This window comes from Myotis brandtii, unplaced genomic scaffold (assembly GCF_000412655.1).
Source record: "Myotis brandtii unplaced genomic scaffold, ASM41265v1 scaffold220, whole genome shotgun sequence".
Classification (NCBI taxonomy): domain Eukaryota; kingdom Metazoa; phylum Chordata; class Mammalia; order Chiroptera; family Vespertilionidae; genus Myotis; species Myotis brandtii.
Window position 1 is genome coordinate 1,685,992 of NW_005358250.1, and position 17,536 is coordinate 1,703,527.

The 17,536-nt window shown below is 36.8% G+C and overlaps 1 protein-coding gene across 5 annotated transcripts in view; it reads left to right on the top strand.

The window, feature by feature from the left end:
- Window positions 1-17,536, top strand: part of CCDC30 (coiled-coil domain containing 30) — a 62,405-nt gene that overhangs the window by 19,948 nt on the left and 24,921 nt on the right. For all 5 annotated transcript variants that reach the window (XR_001362073.1, XR_001362074.1, XM_014539546.1 and 2 more), the window contains exons 8-9: window positions 7,651-7,833; window positions 15,219-15,428. Coding sequence is in view for 3 of the 5 variants with exons in the window: in XM_014539546.1 (XP_014395032.1) it covers window positions 7,651-7,833; window positions 15,219-15,428 (393 nt within the window). In the remaining 2 variants the exon portion in view is untranslated. The remainder of the gene's footprint in view (window positions 1-7,650; window positions 7,834-15,218; window positions 15,429-17,536) is intronic.

Below are 17,536 nucleotides of genomic sequence, written 5' to 3' on the forward strand. Positions count from 1 at the left end.
CCTGCTGTTCAGTCGTTTGGTCATCCCTCACTAACCCCCCTGCCGGCCTGGTTGTAGGCAGCCATCTTGTGAGGGCATGAGGGTTAATTTGCATACTACTTCTTTATTATATAGGATTGTATAATCTCCAGCTCATATTCAAATTTCACCAATTGTTCTACTCTATTCCAAAAGAAGAACAAATTTTCTAGTCCAGGATTCAATCCAGGAGCATACATAACATCTCTATCTCCTTTAATCTGTAACAGTTCCTCAGTCTTTGTTGTTCATGACATTGAAATTTTTGAAGAGTACAGATCATTTACTTTTTTGTTTTAACCTTCACCTGAGGATATGTCTCCATTGATTTTTAGAGAGAGTGGAAGAGAGAGGGAAAGACAGAGAGAAGTATCAATGTGAGAGAAACAGACTGATTGGTTGTCTCCTGCACACGCCCAAGCAGGAGGTATGACGTGCCCTTGACCAGAATCGAACCCGGAACCCTTCCGTATTCAGGCCGACACTCTATCCAGTGAACCAAACCGGCTAGGGCTGTAATGGTTAAATTTTTACATTGACCCCATAAAAAAAAGGATTAAGTAGCCTTTTGAAACTTTTTTTTTTCAGCTTACAAAAGTAATGCAGACCTATTAAGAATTCTTCTCTTTCAAGTCCATTCATAAAGTGACGACACCTCTCAATCTTACCTTATTTCCTCAGCTCCTTATTTTGTAGTCTCTACTCCATTAAGACCATTCTCCTTCCTTCTGCTCAAATACCACACTAATGCCTTTGATCATATTGCTCATCCTTAAAATGCTTTAAATGTGTTATAGTCTCTCACCTATCCATATCTTCCCATCCCCTAAGGATCAGTTCAAGATTATAGTTTATATCTTCAGAGAAGTGAAAAAGCCTAGGAAACCAAACAAAGGAATCTCATAAAGTAACTTAAATTGATCTTTAGAATTGCATTCATTGTGTTCTTAGAATCAAACACATCCTTATGTCTGTGGTAAAAATGGATTTGATTATACAGGTATATAGTAATAACTGCAAAGTATTAAATTGAAAGAACACTTCAACTAGGATGTCCATTTCTATTACTTAAGGCAGTACCTACGCAATCATTTAATGGAATCAATATATTTTTTCACAGTTATACATAAGAATATGCAAAATAGAACATTTGTCTTTTTAATTCACAGGTCTTGAAGCTTGCAGAAGAATTTGAACAATTAAATCATTTTACTGTAGACACAAATATTGCAGCTGCTAATTTTTTTACAAGTGAAAATATTTATAAAGATCTCATGTCTAATTTACCAGATTTGGAAGTAGAGATTCAAAGCCCAAAGGAAGAGAGAGAGGAACTCTGGTAAATTGAGAAAATCCCATATTACATTAATAATTTGGGGGGTATGTTTTATTTGACTTTATCATTGAATTCCAAATAATGTGAGTGGAAAAATTAGGTACAAGCAATTATTCCCCAAAGTTTATCTTCTGGTATATTGTTACATTTTAAAACTTTATCTTTTAAAAATAATAATAATATATGCTTTTCTTTTTTAAAAAAATATAATTTAATTAATTTCAGAGAGGAAGGGAGAGGGAGAGAGAGATAGAAATATCAATGATGAGAGAGAATCATTGATCGGCTGCCTCCTGCACGCCCCCTATTGGAGATCGAGCCCACAACCCGGGCATGTGCCCTTGATCAGAATTGAACCCAGGACCCTGAATCAAACCCAGGACCCTTCAGTCCGCAGGCGGACGCTCTATCCACCAAGCCAAACCAGCCAGGGTAAATATATGCTTTTCATAGAAAAATTTTAAAGCATGAAAAATTATAAGGAGATTATAATAATCCATAATTCCCACCATGGAGAGATATTAACATCTTAAATTTTCTTTCTTGTCTTCTTTTTCTGTACACAAATATATATGTATTTTTTATATAATTAAGACTCTGCAGAGAGATTTGTGTTTTTTGTTTTATTTAACATATCTGACCATTGTTTTATTTTGAAAACCTTTTTCTTTCTGGTCTTTCTTTTGTTTTTTGCTTTTTGTTAATCTTGTCTTCTAACTCTAGTATTTCTACTTTTTCACCAGAAGTATCTTTCACAGAAACTTTTGAGGGTCGGGTAAATGCACTACTCTATTTTTGCATACAAACTAATACATGCAATAAAATTTTGCATGGGCAAAAGCCTAAAACCAGATCATCAAAAGGAAACAATAGTTGTCAGTTTTTACTTATATGCCATACTAAAGGATATAGCATCAATGAACTGGGAAATAGAATATTTGTGTAGGTGTAGCCACATTTATATCTTAATAAATGTTCTAAGAGAGGAGATTGTTTTGCCAGTTTGGGGCCCCTGAATTTCATGTTCTCTTAAAAACTGGTTTTTAAATTTAGAGAGAGCTCTGAGTCAAGGTTCACCATCATGAAACCTACCTAGTTGCAGAAGGGTGAAGAACATATTGGAGGGATGGTGATGAACAGGTGTGAGAGTGGTCACAAGAGCAAAGAGCCAAGAAGCTAATCACAGCATTTGGGTTTGCTTGGGGGGGAGGGGAGAAAAATATAGTTTTGAGCACTAGAATAGTGTACAGTAAAACCTCCATATAATGAACTGATTCAGGTGAGCAGGTGTCTGTTAAAGCCCAAAGTCCATTATATAATAAAGTAGTTTTTCCAAATGTGTATGTTAAAAAATTGACAGATTAGTTAATTTACCTGTTTTTACTTATATAAACATGTTTGTGTAATTAAAGTTAAGTATGTATGAAAAGTTTAATTTCACAGAAAAGTTTTCTATATGTATTACTGTAATTTTAAATTTATACTGAATAGCTTATTGAGGGTTTATAAAATTTTTTCACAAGCTCCGCCTGCCCAGTGCCATACTAAAAGTTGAAAAAGTGAAAAACTCAAACTGGTTGTTTGGGTGTAGACAAAAGTCTATGCTGTGTCATCTTCCTGAATGTGAGTAAGAAAATAAGACTCGTGTGTTTTTAAGGTTTAATTATAAGGTAATTGATCTATAGAATTCAAGTTGAAAATCTTTCTTGCAATACTTTCTCGACTGATAGATTTTTTCCCCTCCATATTCTGCCAGTAGAATGAGCATTTTGATAGTTTTTTTATTGTTATATTTAACCAAGTTCTGGACTAGGAGAAAGTAAGCTGAAAGAAACTCCAGAGGAGTCAGTAGAGGGCACTTTTCCAAGAAAGAGGCAGAGAGAGGAGGACTTACAGCAGAACCAAGATATGAAAAGGGAAGAGCAGCAATTGACCTGGAAGCCTGAGGAAGCTGTGAGGCTTAAGGAAGAGGTGAGCCATCTACATTAGAGCCCCTCAGTCTCAGAGATATGGGGTGATGCCAAGGCAGGTGCCATTTCCTCTGATCAGCTGTGGATTAAAAAATATTTTATATGTATATTTGTTGAACTATATCATAACCACAGCCTGAGGGGTAATAAGATAGCAGCTAAAATCTGAACTAAGCCCCTCATTTGATGCACCTTATTATAAAGGGTTCATAGGCTCCAGTGAGGCTCAACAGGGGGGAAAAAAAACAAAACTAATTATCATTATCTGTCCTGGCAGGTAAGATAGGGGATGGCAGGATTTGTGCCACATTTTCTATTCCTGGTACCTCATTTAGATGTATAAAATACTTAGTTTTAGAGAAAAAAAGACCATGATTATAGAATTGTTTTAAATATGGCTTTTGCTATTTACCAGAGATCTGCCTCCAGGAAAAATGAAGGAAATGACTGTTGGCCACACTTCAGTTCTTACACCTCAATTTTACAGGTTAATTCTTTTATTTATTTATTTATTTATTTACTTATTTACTTATTTACTTATTTATTTATTTAAATTCTCACCCGAGGATATTTTTCCATTGATTTTTAGAGATAGAAGAAGAGAGAGGGAGAGACAGAGAGAAATATGTGAGAGAAACACATCGATTGGTTGCCTCCTGCACATGCCCCTAGCAGGGCCTGGGCTGGTCGGGGAGGAGCCTACAACCAAGGTACATGCCCTTGACCAGAATCAAACCCGGGATCCTTTAGTTTTCAGTCCGACACTCTATCACTGAGCCAAACTGGCTAGGGCTACAGGTTAATTCTTGTACAAGTTAAGATTTCCCTGCACACACCTTTCTGACAACAATTTTGAGATCCAATAAACAAAATAGATGTGGGTCTCATGGGAAAGAAATAACATATATTTATTTTGAACTTTACATTTCCCAAAGCACTGTGACACACACACACACACACACACACACACACACACACACGCACACACACACACTATTTCATTTACTTCTTTAAGCAGGCAAGGAAGGAAATACATTTTAGACTGATTTTTTTTTCTGCAGTGAACTGTGCAGTAGTAATTTCAGAATCTTTTTCTGTGTATAGAGTTCTTTGACCTACTGATGAGTATAGGTTGTTCTTTTTTGAAAGTTCTTGTGTGTGTACAAAGGTTTTTTTGTTTTTGTTTTATGTTTTTTGTTAATCCTTACCTGAGGATATTTTCCCACTCATTCATTCATTTATTCATTTAGAGTGGAAGGGAGGGGGAGAGACAGAGAGAGGAAAATATCAATGTGAGAGAGACGCATCCTTTGGTTGCCTCCTGCATGTGCCCAAACCAGGGCTAGGGATTGAGCCTGCAGTTGAGGTACGAGGTACATGTCCTTGATCGGAATTGAACCTGGGACCCTTCAGACTCTAACCTGTTGTCAGATTAGAGTGTCTAGTATCTAGCTGCTATCCATATGTGTTGTGTCATCTTAATCATGTGCACATGTAAGCAACTGTAGGCTGAGACCAGACACCAAACTTTAGAGAATGCTTATACATGGTAAATATATAGAAGAAAGAACTGAGAGCCTCTTGAATATGTGAGCTCTGTTGTTCATGTGTATTTGTGGCTGCTGATGGCCCTTGGGGGCTTAATTTCTGCTGTTCAACATCGATGTTGTGATAGCTCAATTCTAGATATTACTTTCCCTATATTCTTGAAACACGTTCAAACCACCATGAATATCTCAATTTTATAGGCTTAAAACCTAGCCTCATGGGTTTTTAATAACATTATTGAATATTTACAATGTTCTAAGCACTCTAGTAAATACCCTGTATATATTCAGCAGTACAATGAGGCAGGAATATTATTGTTTCTACTTTATAGGAGAGGAAACTGAGGCTTTACAGAGGTTAAATAGTTTGCCCAGAATGATGCATTGTGGTGAAATCTGGATCTGTCTACTCTAGAACTTGACCTTTACACATTTTTTAAATTATAGTTTACATTCAGTATTATTTTGTATTAGGTCCAGGTGTACAGCATAGTGATTAGACAACCATATACTTTACAAAGTGTTCCCCCTGATATTTCTAGTGCCCGTCTGGCACCATACATGGTTATTACAATATTATTGACTATATTTCCTATGCTGTACTTTACATCCCCGTGGCTTGTCTAACTACCGATCTGTACTTCACAATCCCTTTACCTTTTTCACCCAGCCCCTCTCCCCTCTGGCAACCATCAGTCTGTTCTCTGTTCTATGAGCTGTTTCTGTTTTGTTGGTTTGTGTTGTTCTTTAGATTCCACATGTAAGTGAAATCATATTTGTCTTTCTCTGACTGACTTATTTCACTTAGCATAGTACTCTCTAGGTTCTCTCTGTTTTTTTCTTAATGAATCTGGTTAAAGATTTATCAATCTTGTTTATCTTTTCAAAGAACCAGCTCTTGGTTTCATTGAATGTTGTTTTTTAGATGCTTTTTTGTTTATTTACACTCTGATCTTTTTAAAAATATATTTTTATTTCAAAGAGGAAGGGAGAGGGAGAGAGAGATGGAAATAATCAATGATGACAGAGAATCATTGATCGGCTGCCTCCTGCAGGCCTCACACTGGGGATCGAGCCTCAACCCAGGCATGTGCCCTTACTGAGAATCGAACCATGATCTCTTAGTTTATAGTTCGATGCTCAACCACTGAGCCACGCCAGCCAGGCTACACTCTGATCTTTATTATTTCTTCTATTCACTTTGGGCTTTGTTTGTTGTTCTTTTTCTAATTCCTTTAGGTATGAGATTAGGTTATTTATTTGAGATTTTTCTTGTTTCTTAAGGCAGGCCTGTAATACTATGAATTTCCCTCTGCTTTCACTGTGTCCCATAGATTTGGGATTGTTGTGTTCCCATTTTCATTTGTATCTGATTTCTTCTTTTATCTTCTTGATCTCCTTGTTAACCCATTCATTTAATAACATAGTATTTAGCCTCCATGACTGTGTGTTTTTAATTTTTTTTCTTGTAATTGATTTACAGTTTCATATCATTTGGTCAGAGAAGATCCTTGATATGATTTCAATCTTCTTAAATTTATTGATACTTGATTTGTGTCCCAACATGTGGTCTATCCTAGAAAATGTTCCATGTGCACTTGAAAAGAATGTATATTCTGCTGCTTTGGGGTGAAATGCTCTGAAAATATCAATTAAATCCATCTGATCTAGAGTGTCATTTAAGGCTGCCATTTTCTTGTTGATTTTCTGTATGGAAGATCTAGCCATTGATGTCAATGGGTATTAAAATCCCCTACTATCACGGTGTTAGTGTCAGTCTGTCCCTTTAAGTCCATCAAGATTTGCTTTATATGTTTAGGTGTTCCTATGTTGAGTTCATAAATATTTACAAGGGTTATATACTCTTGTTGGATTGCTCCCCTTATCATTATGTAGTGCCTTTGTCTCTTATTAGAGCCTTTGTTTTAAAGTCTATTTTGTCTGATAAAGGTATTTTCATTTCCATTTGCATGAAATATCTTTTCATCCTTTTACTTTAGTATGTGTATATCTTTCATTCTGAGGTGCATCTTTTGTAGACAGCATCTATATATGGATCTTGTTTTCTTTATCCATTCAGATATCATATGTCTTTTGATTAAAGCATTTAATCCATTTACATTTGAAGTGATTATTAATAGGTACATATTTATTGCCATTTTATTCTTTCTAACTATGTACCTCTTTTTTTAAATGTCTTCTTCTTAAAGAAGACCCTTTAATATTTCTTATAATACTGGTTTGGTGATAATGAACTCCTTTAATTTCTTTTCTGTGATGCTCTTTATTTCTCCTTCAATTTTAAATGATAGCCTTGCTGGGTAAAGTAGCCTTGGTTGTAGGTCCTTGTTTTTTTATCATTTTGAATAATTGGTGCCAATCACTTCTGGCCTGAAATATTTCTGTTGAGGAATGAGCTGACAATCTTATGGGAGCTCCTTTTTAGATAACTTTTTCTCTTGCTACCTTTAAGATTACCTCTTGGTCTTTAACCTTTGGCATTTTAGTTAGGATGTGTCTTGGTGTGAGTCTCTTTGAGTTCATCTAGTTTGAGACTCTCTGCACTCCCTGGACCTGTGTATCTATGTTTAACTGCTTTTGTTCACATAATTTCTTTGATATTTTACTCTAATATAATGGGAGTTAAAGTATATAAACATGTACCAACTAACATGTCAATAATCACATTCTGACAATTCTGGTTATGACAGCTGGAACCCATGTCTCACCAATATTCTTTCAAATCGTCCACGTTTCTCTTTTCAAATGTTTGTTTTAGAATCTATCATCTAAAGAAAAACTGAAATACCAGCAGCAGCAAGAAGAAGTACAACAACTTCGCCAGAATTTGCACCGGCTCCAGATTCTCTGCAGCTCAGCTGAAAAAGAGCTCCGATATGAGCGGGGAAAGAACTTGGACCTAAAGCAACATAATAGCTTACTTCAGGAAGAAAGCATTAAGGTAGCTCTAATGGGCACATCCTTTAGTGACGGGTCTCAATTACTCAATTGGCCCAGGGGAAAAAAGAATCAAAATTTCTCAACTTGATAATTCATGATAGTGTCCATAGATGGTGGACAATATGAGCTCTCAGGTTATCGTTTTTAACTTTTCCCTACCAAGTAGGTACACAGCTCAGTTGTTTCTCTGCTTCTGAAGGTGTGTGTATGTTGTCAATCTGTAAATATGAAAAGTTTTAAAGTAACACAATCTTTTGAAATTATTACCTAAAATTGTAGCACTTACTAATTGCAATGACCTGAGCCTAAACCCTGGTTGTCCTGCCCTAGTTCTATCTCTAGGCTTATTTATCTCTAATAAATAAGATATTGGTTGACTCAAATATCAGCTGTACCAAGGTATAATTCATAGGAGGGCAGAGTTGTTCTTCCTGACACAAGAGCATCTAAAGTTAGAGACCATCCCCAAGCATGCTTGTTTGAAAATATTAGAACTGCCATCACATATTCATCTAAATTGTATAAACCACATAAGTGTTCAATTTGAACCACCATGTAAAATAGTCATACTTCCTTTTTATTATGGTTCAATTCTGTAAACATGCTTGTTTGAAAATATTAGAACTGCCATCCACATATTCATCTAAATTGTATAAACCACATAAATGTTCAGTTTGAACCACCATGTAAAGTAGTCATACTTCCTTTTTATTATGGTTCAATTCTGTAAATATATAGGTATCTAGTTTCTGTGAGCTCCTAGCTAAGATTTTTGTTTTCAGTAAATATCTATTGAACATCAGTCCTACACTGGGTAGGATCTTGTTGATATGAGGGTTTAATGATAGGCAAACAGACACAGTCCTTATCCCCTGGTGCAGGGGTCAGCAAACTTTGGCCATTGGGTCAAATCCTACCTGCCTTCTGTTTTTGTAAATAAAAATTTATTTACAAAACAACCATATCTGTTTGTTTACATGTTATCAATGGCTTCTTCTGTACTACAATAGCAGATTTTAGTAGTTCTGATAAGATTACAGTATTTACTATCTGGCAGTCCTTAGTAGGAAAAATTTGCCCACCCCTGGTGTTGTAGGATAAAAGCCCAGCTGGTGTGGCTCAGCGATTGAGTGTCAACCTATGAACCAGGAGATCGTGGTTAGATTCCCTGTCAGGGTATATGCCCAGGTTGCGGGCTTGATCCCCAGTGTGGGGTGTGCAGGATGCAACTGGTCAATGATTCTCTCTCATTATTGATGTTTCTCTATCTCTCTCCCTCTCCCTTCCTCTCTGAAATCAATTTTTTAAAAAGTGACATAAAGATAGATTAAGAAAGATCCATACTTTTTAGGGGCTCACAGTCTAGTAGGGCAGATGTAGAGGAAAACGAATAGTCATTTATTCTAAACTTCAAGGGAAGCTCTTCTAGGTGTTCTGGTATTTCAGGGTTATTTGAATAAACCTCATGATATTTTGAATATTGGTCATATTCCCTCAAGCCTTTATAGTTTTAAATTAAATTCAAAATCTTCATCACATTTCCTTGTAAGATAGCCTTTTAACTTTCCCTTCAACCACATTTCTTAGACCATTTTAATTGTCCAGCTTTAAACATATTCAAGCACTACTATGTACATCTTTTTCAAGGTGCAATGACCAGAAAAACACAGATCATGATGCTTTATATATGGTTGGCACCCTATAAATATTTTTTGAATTAATGAACAAGTTTTTCAGGTGTAGGTAAATGATAGTTTGGTAAAAGGAGAAGATATTTTTTGTCCTGTTTCAAATCTCCTTCATGGTGGGGTAAAATATTGGCCTTTTCAGTAATGAGATATCAGTCTTTGTCCTGGTGCCCTAGGCCAGGTACTTATACAGAGTACACAATAGCCAACTACCTTTTATTGACAGTTTGTTCGCTTTGTCCCTTATAAATTTCCCACAACCCTGAAAGGCCAGCATTTTATGGATGGGAAAACTGTTCAAGATTGAAAAGCTAACAAATTATGGAATCAGAATGTAAACCCATGTTTAGTTCTCTCTTTCCTCTATCGAGTTATCATTCCTCTCTTCATTTTGAGGTCATTTTGAAACCTCAGCTTTGCAAATGTAGAGCTCACTTTTTAAAATCTACTCAGAGATGTTCAAACTCTGTGTCTGCCTAAGTTAAGCATATGTATGAGACTGATTTAAAAAGCATAATACACGCAGTCCTCGGGTTACGTCGGACTCGACGTATGTCGTTTCATTGTTACGTCGCCATCTCCCATTTACTGTATTTATATTTTAAAAAGTTCTGTCATTTTGACGTATGTACATATGTGCTTTATGTTTTTTATTGTTTATTTACCACAAGTAAAGGTCAGGAATTGTTATCTTTCTTTTAAATTTTTTTTTTTAATGATAGGCAAACAGACACAGTCCTTATCCCCTGGTGCAGGGGTCAGCAAACTTTGGCCATTGGGTCAAATCCTACCTGCCTTCTGTTTTTGTAAATAAAAGTTTATTTACAAAACAACCATATCTGTTTGTTTACATGTTATCAATGGATTCTTCTGTACTACAATAGCAGATTTTAGTAGTTCTGATAAGATTACAGTATTTACTATCTGGCAGTCCTTAGTAGGAAAAATTTGCCCACCCCTGGTGTTGTAGGATAAAAGCCCGGCTGGCGTGGCTCAGTGATTGAGTGTCAGCCTATGAACCAGGAGATCGTGGTTAGATTCCCTGTCAGTGCATATGCCCAGGTTGTGGGCCTGATCCCCAGTGTGGGGTGTGCAGGATGCAACTGGTCAATAATTCTCTCTCATTATTGATGTTTCTCTATCTCTCTCCCTCTCCCTTCCTCTCTGAAATCAATTTTTTAAAAAGTGACATAAAGATAGATTAAGAAAGATCCATACTTTTTAGGGGCTCACAGTCTAGTAGGGCAGATGTAGAGGAAAACGAATAGTCATTTATTCTAAACTTCAAGGGAAGCTCTTCTAGGAGTTCTGGTATTTCAGGGTTATTTGAATAAACCTCATGATCTTTTGAATATTGGTCACATTCCCTCAAGCCTTTATAGTTTTATATATATTTACATATATATTATATAGTTTTAAATTAAATTCAAAATCTTCATCACATTTCCTTGTAAGATAGCCTTTTAACTTTCCCTTCAACCACATTTCTTAGACCATTTTAATTGTCCAGCTTTAAACATATTCAAGCACTACTATGTACATCTTTTTCAAGGTGCAATGACCAGAAAAACACAGATCATGATGCTTTATATATGGTTGGCACCCTATAAATATTTTTTGAATTAATGAACAAGTTTTTCAGGTGTAGGTAAATGATAGTTTGGTAAAAGGAGAAGATATTTTTTGTCCTGTTTCAAATCTCCTTCATGGTGGGGTAAAATATTGGCCTTTTCAGTAATGAGATATCAGTCTTTGTCCTGGTGCCCTAGGCCAGGTACTTATACAGAGTACACAATAGCCAACTACCTTTTATTGACAGTTTGTTCGCTTTGTCCCTTATAAATTTCCCACAACCCTGAAAGGGGTGGGGTGAAATATTGGCCTTTTCAGTAATGAGATATCAGTCTTTTTGTCCTGGTGCCCTAGGCCAGGTACCTATGCAGAGTACACAATAGCTAACTACCTTTTATTGACAGTTTGTCTGCTTTGTCCCTTATAAATTTCCCACAACCCTGAAAGGCCAGCATTTTATGGATGGGAAAACTGTTCAAGATTGAAAAGCTAACAAATTATGGAATCAGAATGTAAACCCATGTTTAGTTCTCTCTTTCCTCTATCGAGTTATCATTCCTCTCTTCATTTTGAGGTCATTTTGAAACCTCAACTTTGAAAATTTAGAGCTCACTTTTTAAAATCTACTCAGAGATGTTCAAACTCTGTGTTTGGCTAAGTTAAGCACATGTATGAGACTGATTTGAAAAGCATAATACAGGCAGTCCTCGGGTTACGTCGACATCTCCCATTTACTGTATTTATATTTTAAAAAGTTCCGTCATTTTGACGTATGTACATATGTGCTGCCTAAGTTAAGCATATGTATGAGACTGATTTAAAAAGCATAATACACGCAGTCCTCGGGTTACGTCGGACTCGACGTATGTCGTTTCATTGTTACGTCGCCATCTCCCATTTACTGTATTTATATTTTAAAAAGTTCTGTCATTTTGACGTATGTACATATGTGCTTTATGTTTTTTATTGTTTATTTACCACAAGTAAAGGTCAGGAATTGTTATCTTTCTTTTAAATTTTTTTTTTGCTGTTTCACTTCATTAACTGCTATGTATGTGCTCCATATGAGTGACGTAGGTGCTTATGTAGGGGAGTTCCGACTTACGGCGAAAATCACATTATGTCGCCCTAGGAATGGATCTCTGATGTAACCCGAGGATCTACTGTACTTGTTAATTGCTTTTAAACCATTTTATTGTGAAATATAGCACTCAGAAAGTACATAAAACATAAATATATAGTTTAATAAATTGTTGTAAAGTGATTATCCATGTAACCACCACCCAGGAAAAGAAATAGCACATTGCCCGTGTGCCAGCAGCCCCTGAATGCTTCTTGTATTAACTTTGGCACATCTTATTTTTCTAAAAAAATTTCTTTTTCATTTAAATTGAAAATTTTTTATATAAACTTATTCATAAAAATTTTAAAAATAGCAATGGTCCTTTTTAATTTCATGATACTAGTTACTTTTCTTTTTCATTTAAATTGAAAAATTTTATATAAACTTATAAAATTTTTAAATATAGCAATGGTCCTTTTTAATTTCATGATACTAGTTACCCTTTGTTGCTTTTCTCTTAATCAGTTTCACTAGTTTATCCATTTTATTAGACTTTTCAAGAACTAGCTTTGTTGATAAATAAAAAATACAGGCATTTCACCTGGCTGGTGGGGCTCAGTGGTTGAGTGTTGACCTAGGAATCAGGAGGTCACAGTTTGATTCCCGGTTGGGGCACATGCCCAGGTTGTGGACTTGATCCCCAGTTTGGGTAGTACAGGAGGCAGCCAATTGATGATTCTCTCTCATCATTGAGGTTTCTCTCTCACTCCCTCTCCCTTCCTCTCTGAAATCAATAAAAATATTTTTTAAAAATACAGGCATTTCACAATTTTAAGGCAGTTTAGTATTAAATACTGGGCTAGAATCAGAAATCTGTATTCAGACCATGGTTCTATCATTTGCCAACTATATTCGAGACTTCGTTTTTTCATTTAAAATGGGGTAAAGTACGAATCTCAACTACTTCATTGATATGAAAGCCTAACCAACATACAGTAGGTATAGTAGTATCTGCCTCAGTTCTGTACTTCAAATACAGTAGATATTCTGTAAGTGATTCTTTTTTTATTTATTTAAATTCTTTATTGTTTAAAGTATTAACATACGTCTCCTTGTAAGTGATTCTTGAAGAACAACAGCTAACTTGTATTAGGTATTACATATGTGGCTATTTCTATTCTTGATGCTTTCATTGCTTTATTTTAGTAAGTGTAGCTTTCCAACTGTCCTATGAGTTAAGTAGTTATCTCCATATTACAGATGAAGAAACATGCTTAGAGAGGTTAAACATTATTAACTTTTAATTCATTTGATAAAATCTGAATGGTTAATATGCAGAAGTTACAAGTGGAGGAAACTACAGTTATAATCCCTATTAATTAGTTGAAAAGCTTTGAGCCCAGGAAATTCTGTTTTACATAAAGTGAAGTAAGTTCTAGCTCAGCATTTTTGTCTGTGAGTCCTACCTACTACGTCCATTTACCAGGTTCTAATATTCCTTAGAATGTCATTCATTCATTTATTTATTCAGTAAATATTAATTAATCACCTACTTTAGGCACATTGATAGGTGTTGGATACTAAGAAATGAATAAAACACATGGGAATTTAGAGTGAGGAAGAAGGATGTGAAAGAGTAGATAAATACATGTTTAATTATAAATGGTGATAAGTTCTCTGAAGGAAATAAATGTGGTATAATAAGTGAGTAAGTAAGTAAGGAGACCTCTTCAGATTAAATGATCATGGAGGTTTTCTCTTACAGAGTGCCTTTTAAGCTAAAGTAAGTAAGTAAGTAAGTAAGGAGACCTCTTCATGGAGGTTTTCTCTTACAGAGTGCCTTTTAAGCTAAGACCTGAGAAATAGACAGGAACCAACCGTACCATGAGGAGAGGGGGAAGGGAATACATTTCTAGCAGAGGGAAGAGTGGAGTCTGGTGTGCTGGAGACTCTAAGTAGAAACCAGCAGGACAGGAGGTCAGTGGAAGAAGGGGGAATGACAGGATGGTTTTAAAGAAGTTGGCAAGGGCTGGGTCACACAAGGCCAGGCAAACTGCTGGGGTTTGTTCCCGGAGTGATGCGAAGCCACTGAAATATTTAAGGAGGGGTGTCAAGTGGTTCAATTTATGTTCTAAAAAGAACACTTTGGCTGCTGTGCAGATTAGAAGGGAGTAAACATGGAAATGGCAGGACCGGGGTTGAGGCTCTTGCTATGGTCAGGGCTAGAGATGATGATCTAGACTAGAGTCGTGACACAAACGACTCAAATGGATTGATGCAAGATCTGTTGTGGAGGCAGAGTGACAGCTTGCGCTGAATTGGCTCATAATGGAAAAGGAAGACTCAAGAATAACTCTCAGGTTACTGGCCTGCACAGGGTAGATGGTGACATCATTGACTATAGTCAGGAAGACTGAGAGAAAAGCCATCTTGGAAATGTGAGCAGATCAAGGAATTCCACTTAGGCAGTTACTTGGCATAAAGGTGGTGTTTTATTTTAAATCATGAGGATGAACCAAGAGAGAGTGATCCACTCTCAAGGCCCAGTTTAATCCAATAGCATTTAGAAGTTGGGTGGCACTAGAACAGACAACAAAAGAGACCAATAAGGAACAGAAGAGAGGTAAGTGGAAATCATGGGAGTTTGGTGTCACTGACTCCAAGAGAGGAGGGGAACTTTCTGAGAGGGAAGGAGGGGATGCCACTGAGAGGTCAACTGTCCATTGGCTCTACTTTGGCAATAGTGCCCTTAGCAAAAGCAGCTTCCCGGAGTAGTGGGAATGAAAGCCACCCTGGAGTGATAGAAAAAAGGATGGAAAAGTATTTAGACCATGCATGTATCGACACTCTTAGGAAAATCCCTTTGTCCAGCTGCCATCTGGAGAGATAGACCTTGGCAAACCTTACTGACACGTGGCAGCTCCAGAGAGGAAATCAGCCACATGACATTGGTGTTCGTCAGCTCTTGGGGGACAGCATTCCTTTGAAAGCTGCTTATTCTGGCTCACGTTCACAATCACTCCATGCTTATTCCCTTCGCTGTTATTTATTCCCCACCTCTAGCTCAAAATTGAACTCAAGCAGGCCCAGCAGAAGTTATCAGACAGCGCAAGGCTGTGCTCTCCACCCCCAGCAGAGTGGAAGCACTGTCAGCAGAAAATCAAGGAGCTGGAGCTGGAAGTACTGACACAGGCTGAGAGCATTAAATCACAGAACACCCTGAAAGAAAAGCTGGCTCAGGAGAAATCCAAAGTTGCTGACGCAGAGGAAAAGGTAATTATCCTCACACGTAGTAAGTAACATGCGCTGGATACTACTACTGAAATCCGTTTCCCTAAGGACTGTAAGAAATAGATACGGTGCAAACTTGATAGAATTCTAGGGTTTTTCTTTACTCCCTCACGCTTTCCTCCCTTCAACTTCATCTGCTCCTATAATTCCAGTAAATTTTGTGTATTTTTTCAAAACTGCATAAACCTATAAAGGTGTTTCTTAAAGCAATAACTTAAAGAGCCGAGACCCAATGACTTTCCTTTTACACATGCAAATTTTAAAAGCCTAGTCTCTTCTCATTTGGATTGGTGTTTACATGATTTTTATTTTGTAATTTCTGGAATGATTTGTGTTGTGAAATGAGCCATTTTGGAATGTTGCCCCTGCATTTTAGACTGCCTAACGCCAGGTGGCAGTAGGAGGTAACAGGTGCACATTTTGATCTGTAAGTTTGTCTGAGTCAAATTTTATATTTTAAAAAATGTCATTTTATCTAACTCTATTAATATAAAACTAATACCAAGAAGTAGATGACAGCAATCTGAATTAAACTCAAAAGCCTAATGCTCCCTAAAGAAGCCAGCACAAAGGAGTTCATACGGTGTAATTTCATTTATATGAGGTTCCAGAACAGAGAAACTAAGCTATGGTGATAGATTAATGGCTGTCTCTGTAAGGCCTTTTATCTGGGCAGGGACGTGCGGGAATCTTCTGTGGTGCTTACAAGTATTCTATATGTTGGCCTGAGAGGTGGTCCTATAAGTAAAAGTGTATTGCATTTACACTTAACTGCATGTGTTATTGCTCCATAAAAAAGTAATTGATAAAGATTGGTAAAATTTAAAATTTAGACACTACTAAATATTGGTGAGGGTTTTGTGCAGTAGGAGCTCATACTGACTACGGTTGGAAGAGTAAATCCAAATAAACACTTTGGAAAACAGTTTAATGGTGGTTTCTAGTTAAGTTGAAGATGTATATACTATACAACCCCACACTTCTACTACTAGGCATAAACACTAGAGAAGCTATTATACGGCACATATGTATCCGAAGGCAGGAATTCAGCCATTTTCATGTAACAAAAGCAGAAAATTGGAAACAACCCAAATGCCCACTGATAAGAGATTGAATAAATAAATTATATATTTACACAACAGCATGCAACAGCAAAACTGAATTAATTACAGGTACATGCTGAGTTCAATGTAATATTGAATAAAAACCAGGTCAGGAAAATCACAGTATGATTCCACTGATAGAAAGGTCAAAATAGTACAAAATGAAAGCCATGTCACATAGAGAGATATATTGTTAAAAGAAAAAACAAAGAAATGATTGACACAAAAGTCAAGATATTGGTTTTCTCAGGTGGAGCAGGAAGGAATATAATTAATGAGGGTCACAGAATGGACTTCAGAAGTTTTGGAAATGTTCTTTCTTAAATTGGGTGGCGAGTTCAAAAGTTTGGCATCTGTCCTTGACAGAGAAGCCAGTGGGGTGATACTTTCTTCTGTGGAATTAAGACTGAATATCTTTAAGTTAGTATTCCCCCTGAGCACAGAACTAAATGGGGCAGTTCAAAGGAACTAGACCTGGCCTCTGCCATTGCCCTGAATCATTCTGCTTCTTCACCTCTCCTGTGGTGTATGGGTTTTGCAAAGGGCTTAGGGCCAGGGCTTAGGCTGATGCAGAAAGATCTTCTCTTAGAAAAGGTCTGCCATACACTGGCATTCACTGAATGTTTGTGGGGAATGTGGTGTCAAACTATTGTAAGGGACTCATTGTTGGGTCAGGAATACAATAGAGGGAGAACAGCTATTCTACTGAAATCTAGTCATTCAGCAAATATTTATTGAATACTTACTATGTACCAGTTACAAATGTAGGTGACACAAAGGCTTATCAAAATAAATAAACAAGTCTTGCCAGGCCGGTGTGACTCAGTGGTTGAGTGTCGACCCAGGAACCAAGAGGTCGCCAGTTTGATTCCCAGTCAGGATACATCCCCAGGTTGCAGCTCAATCCCCAGTAGAGGATATGCAGAAGGCAGCCCATCAAGCACATCCCCGGGTTGCAGCTCAATCCCCAGTAGAGGATATGCAAAG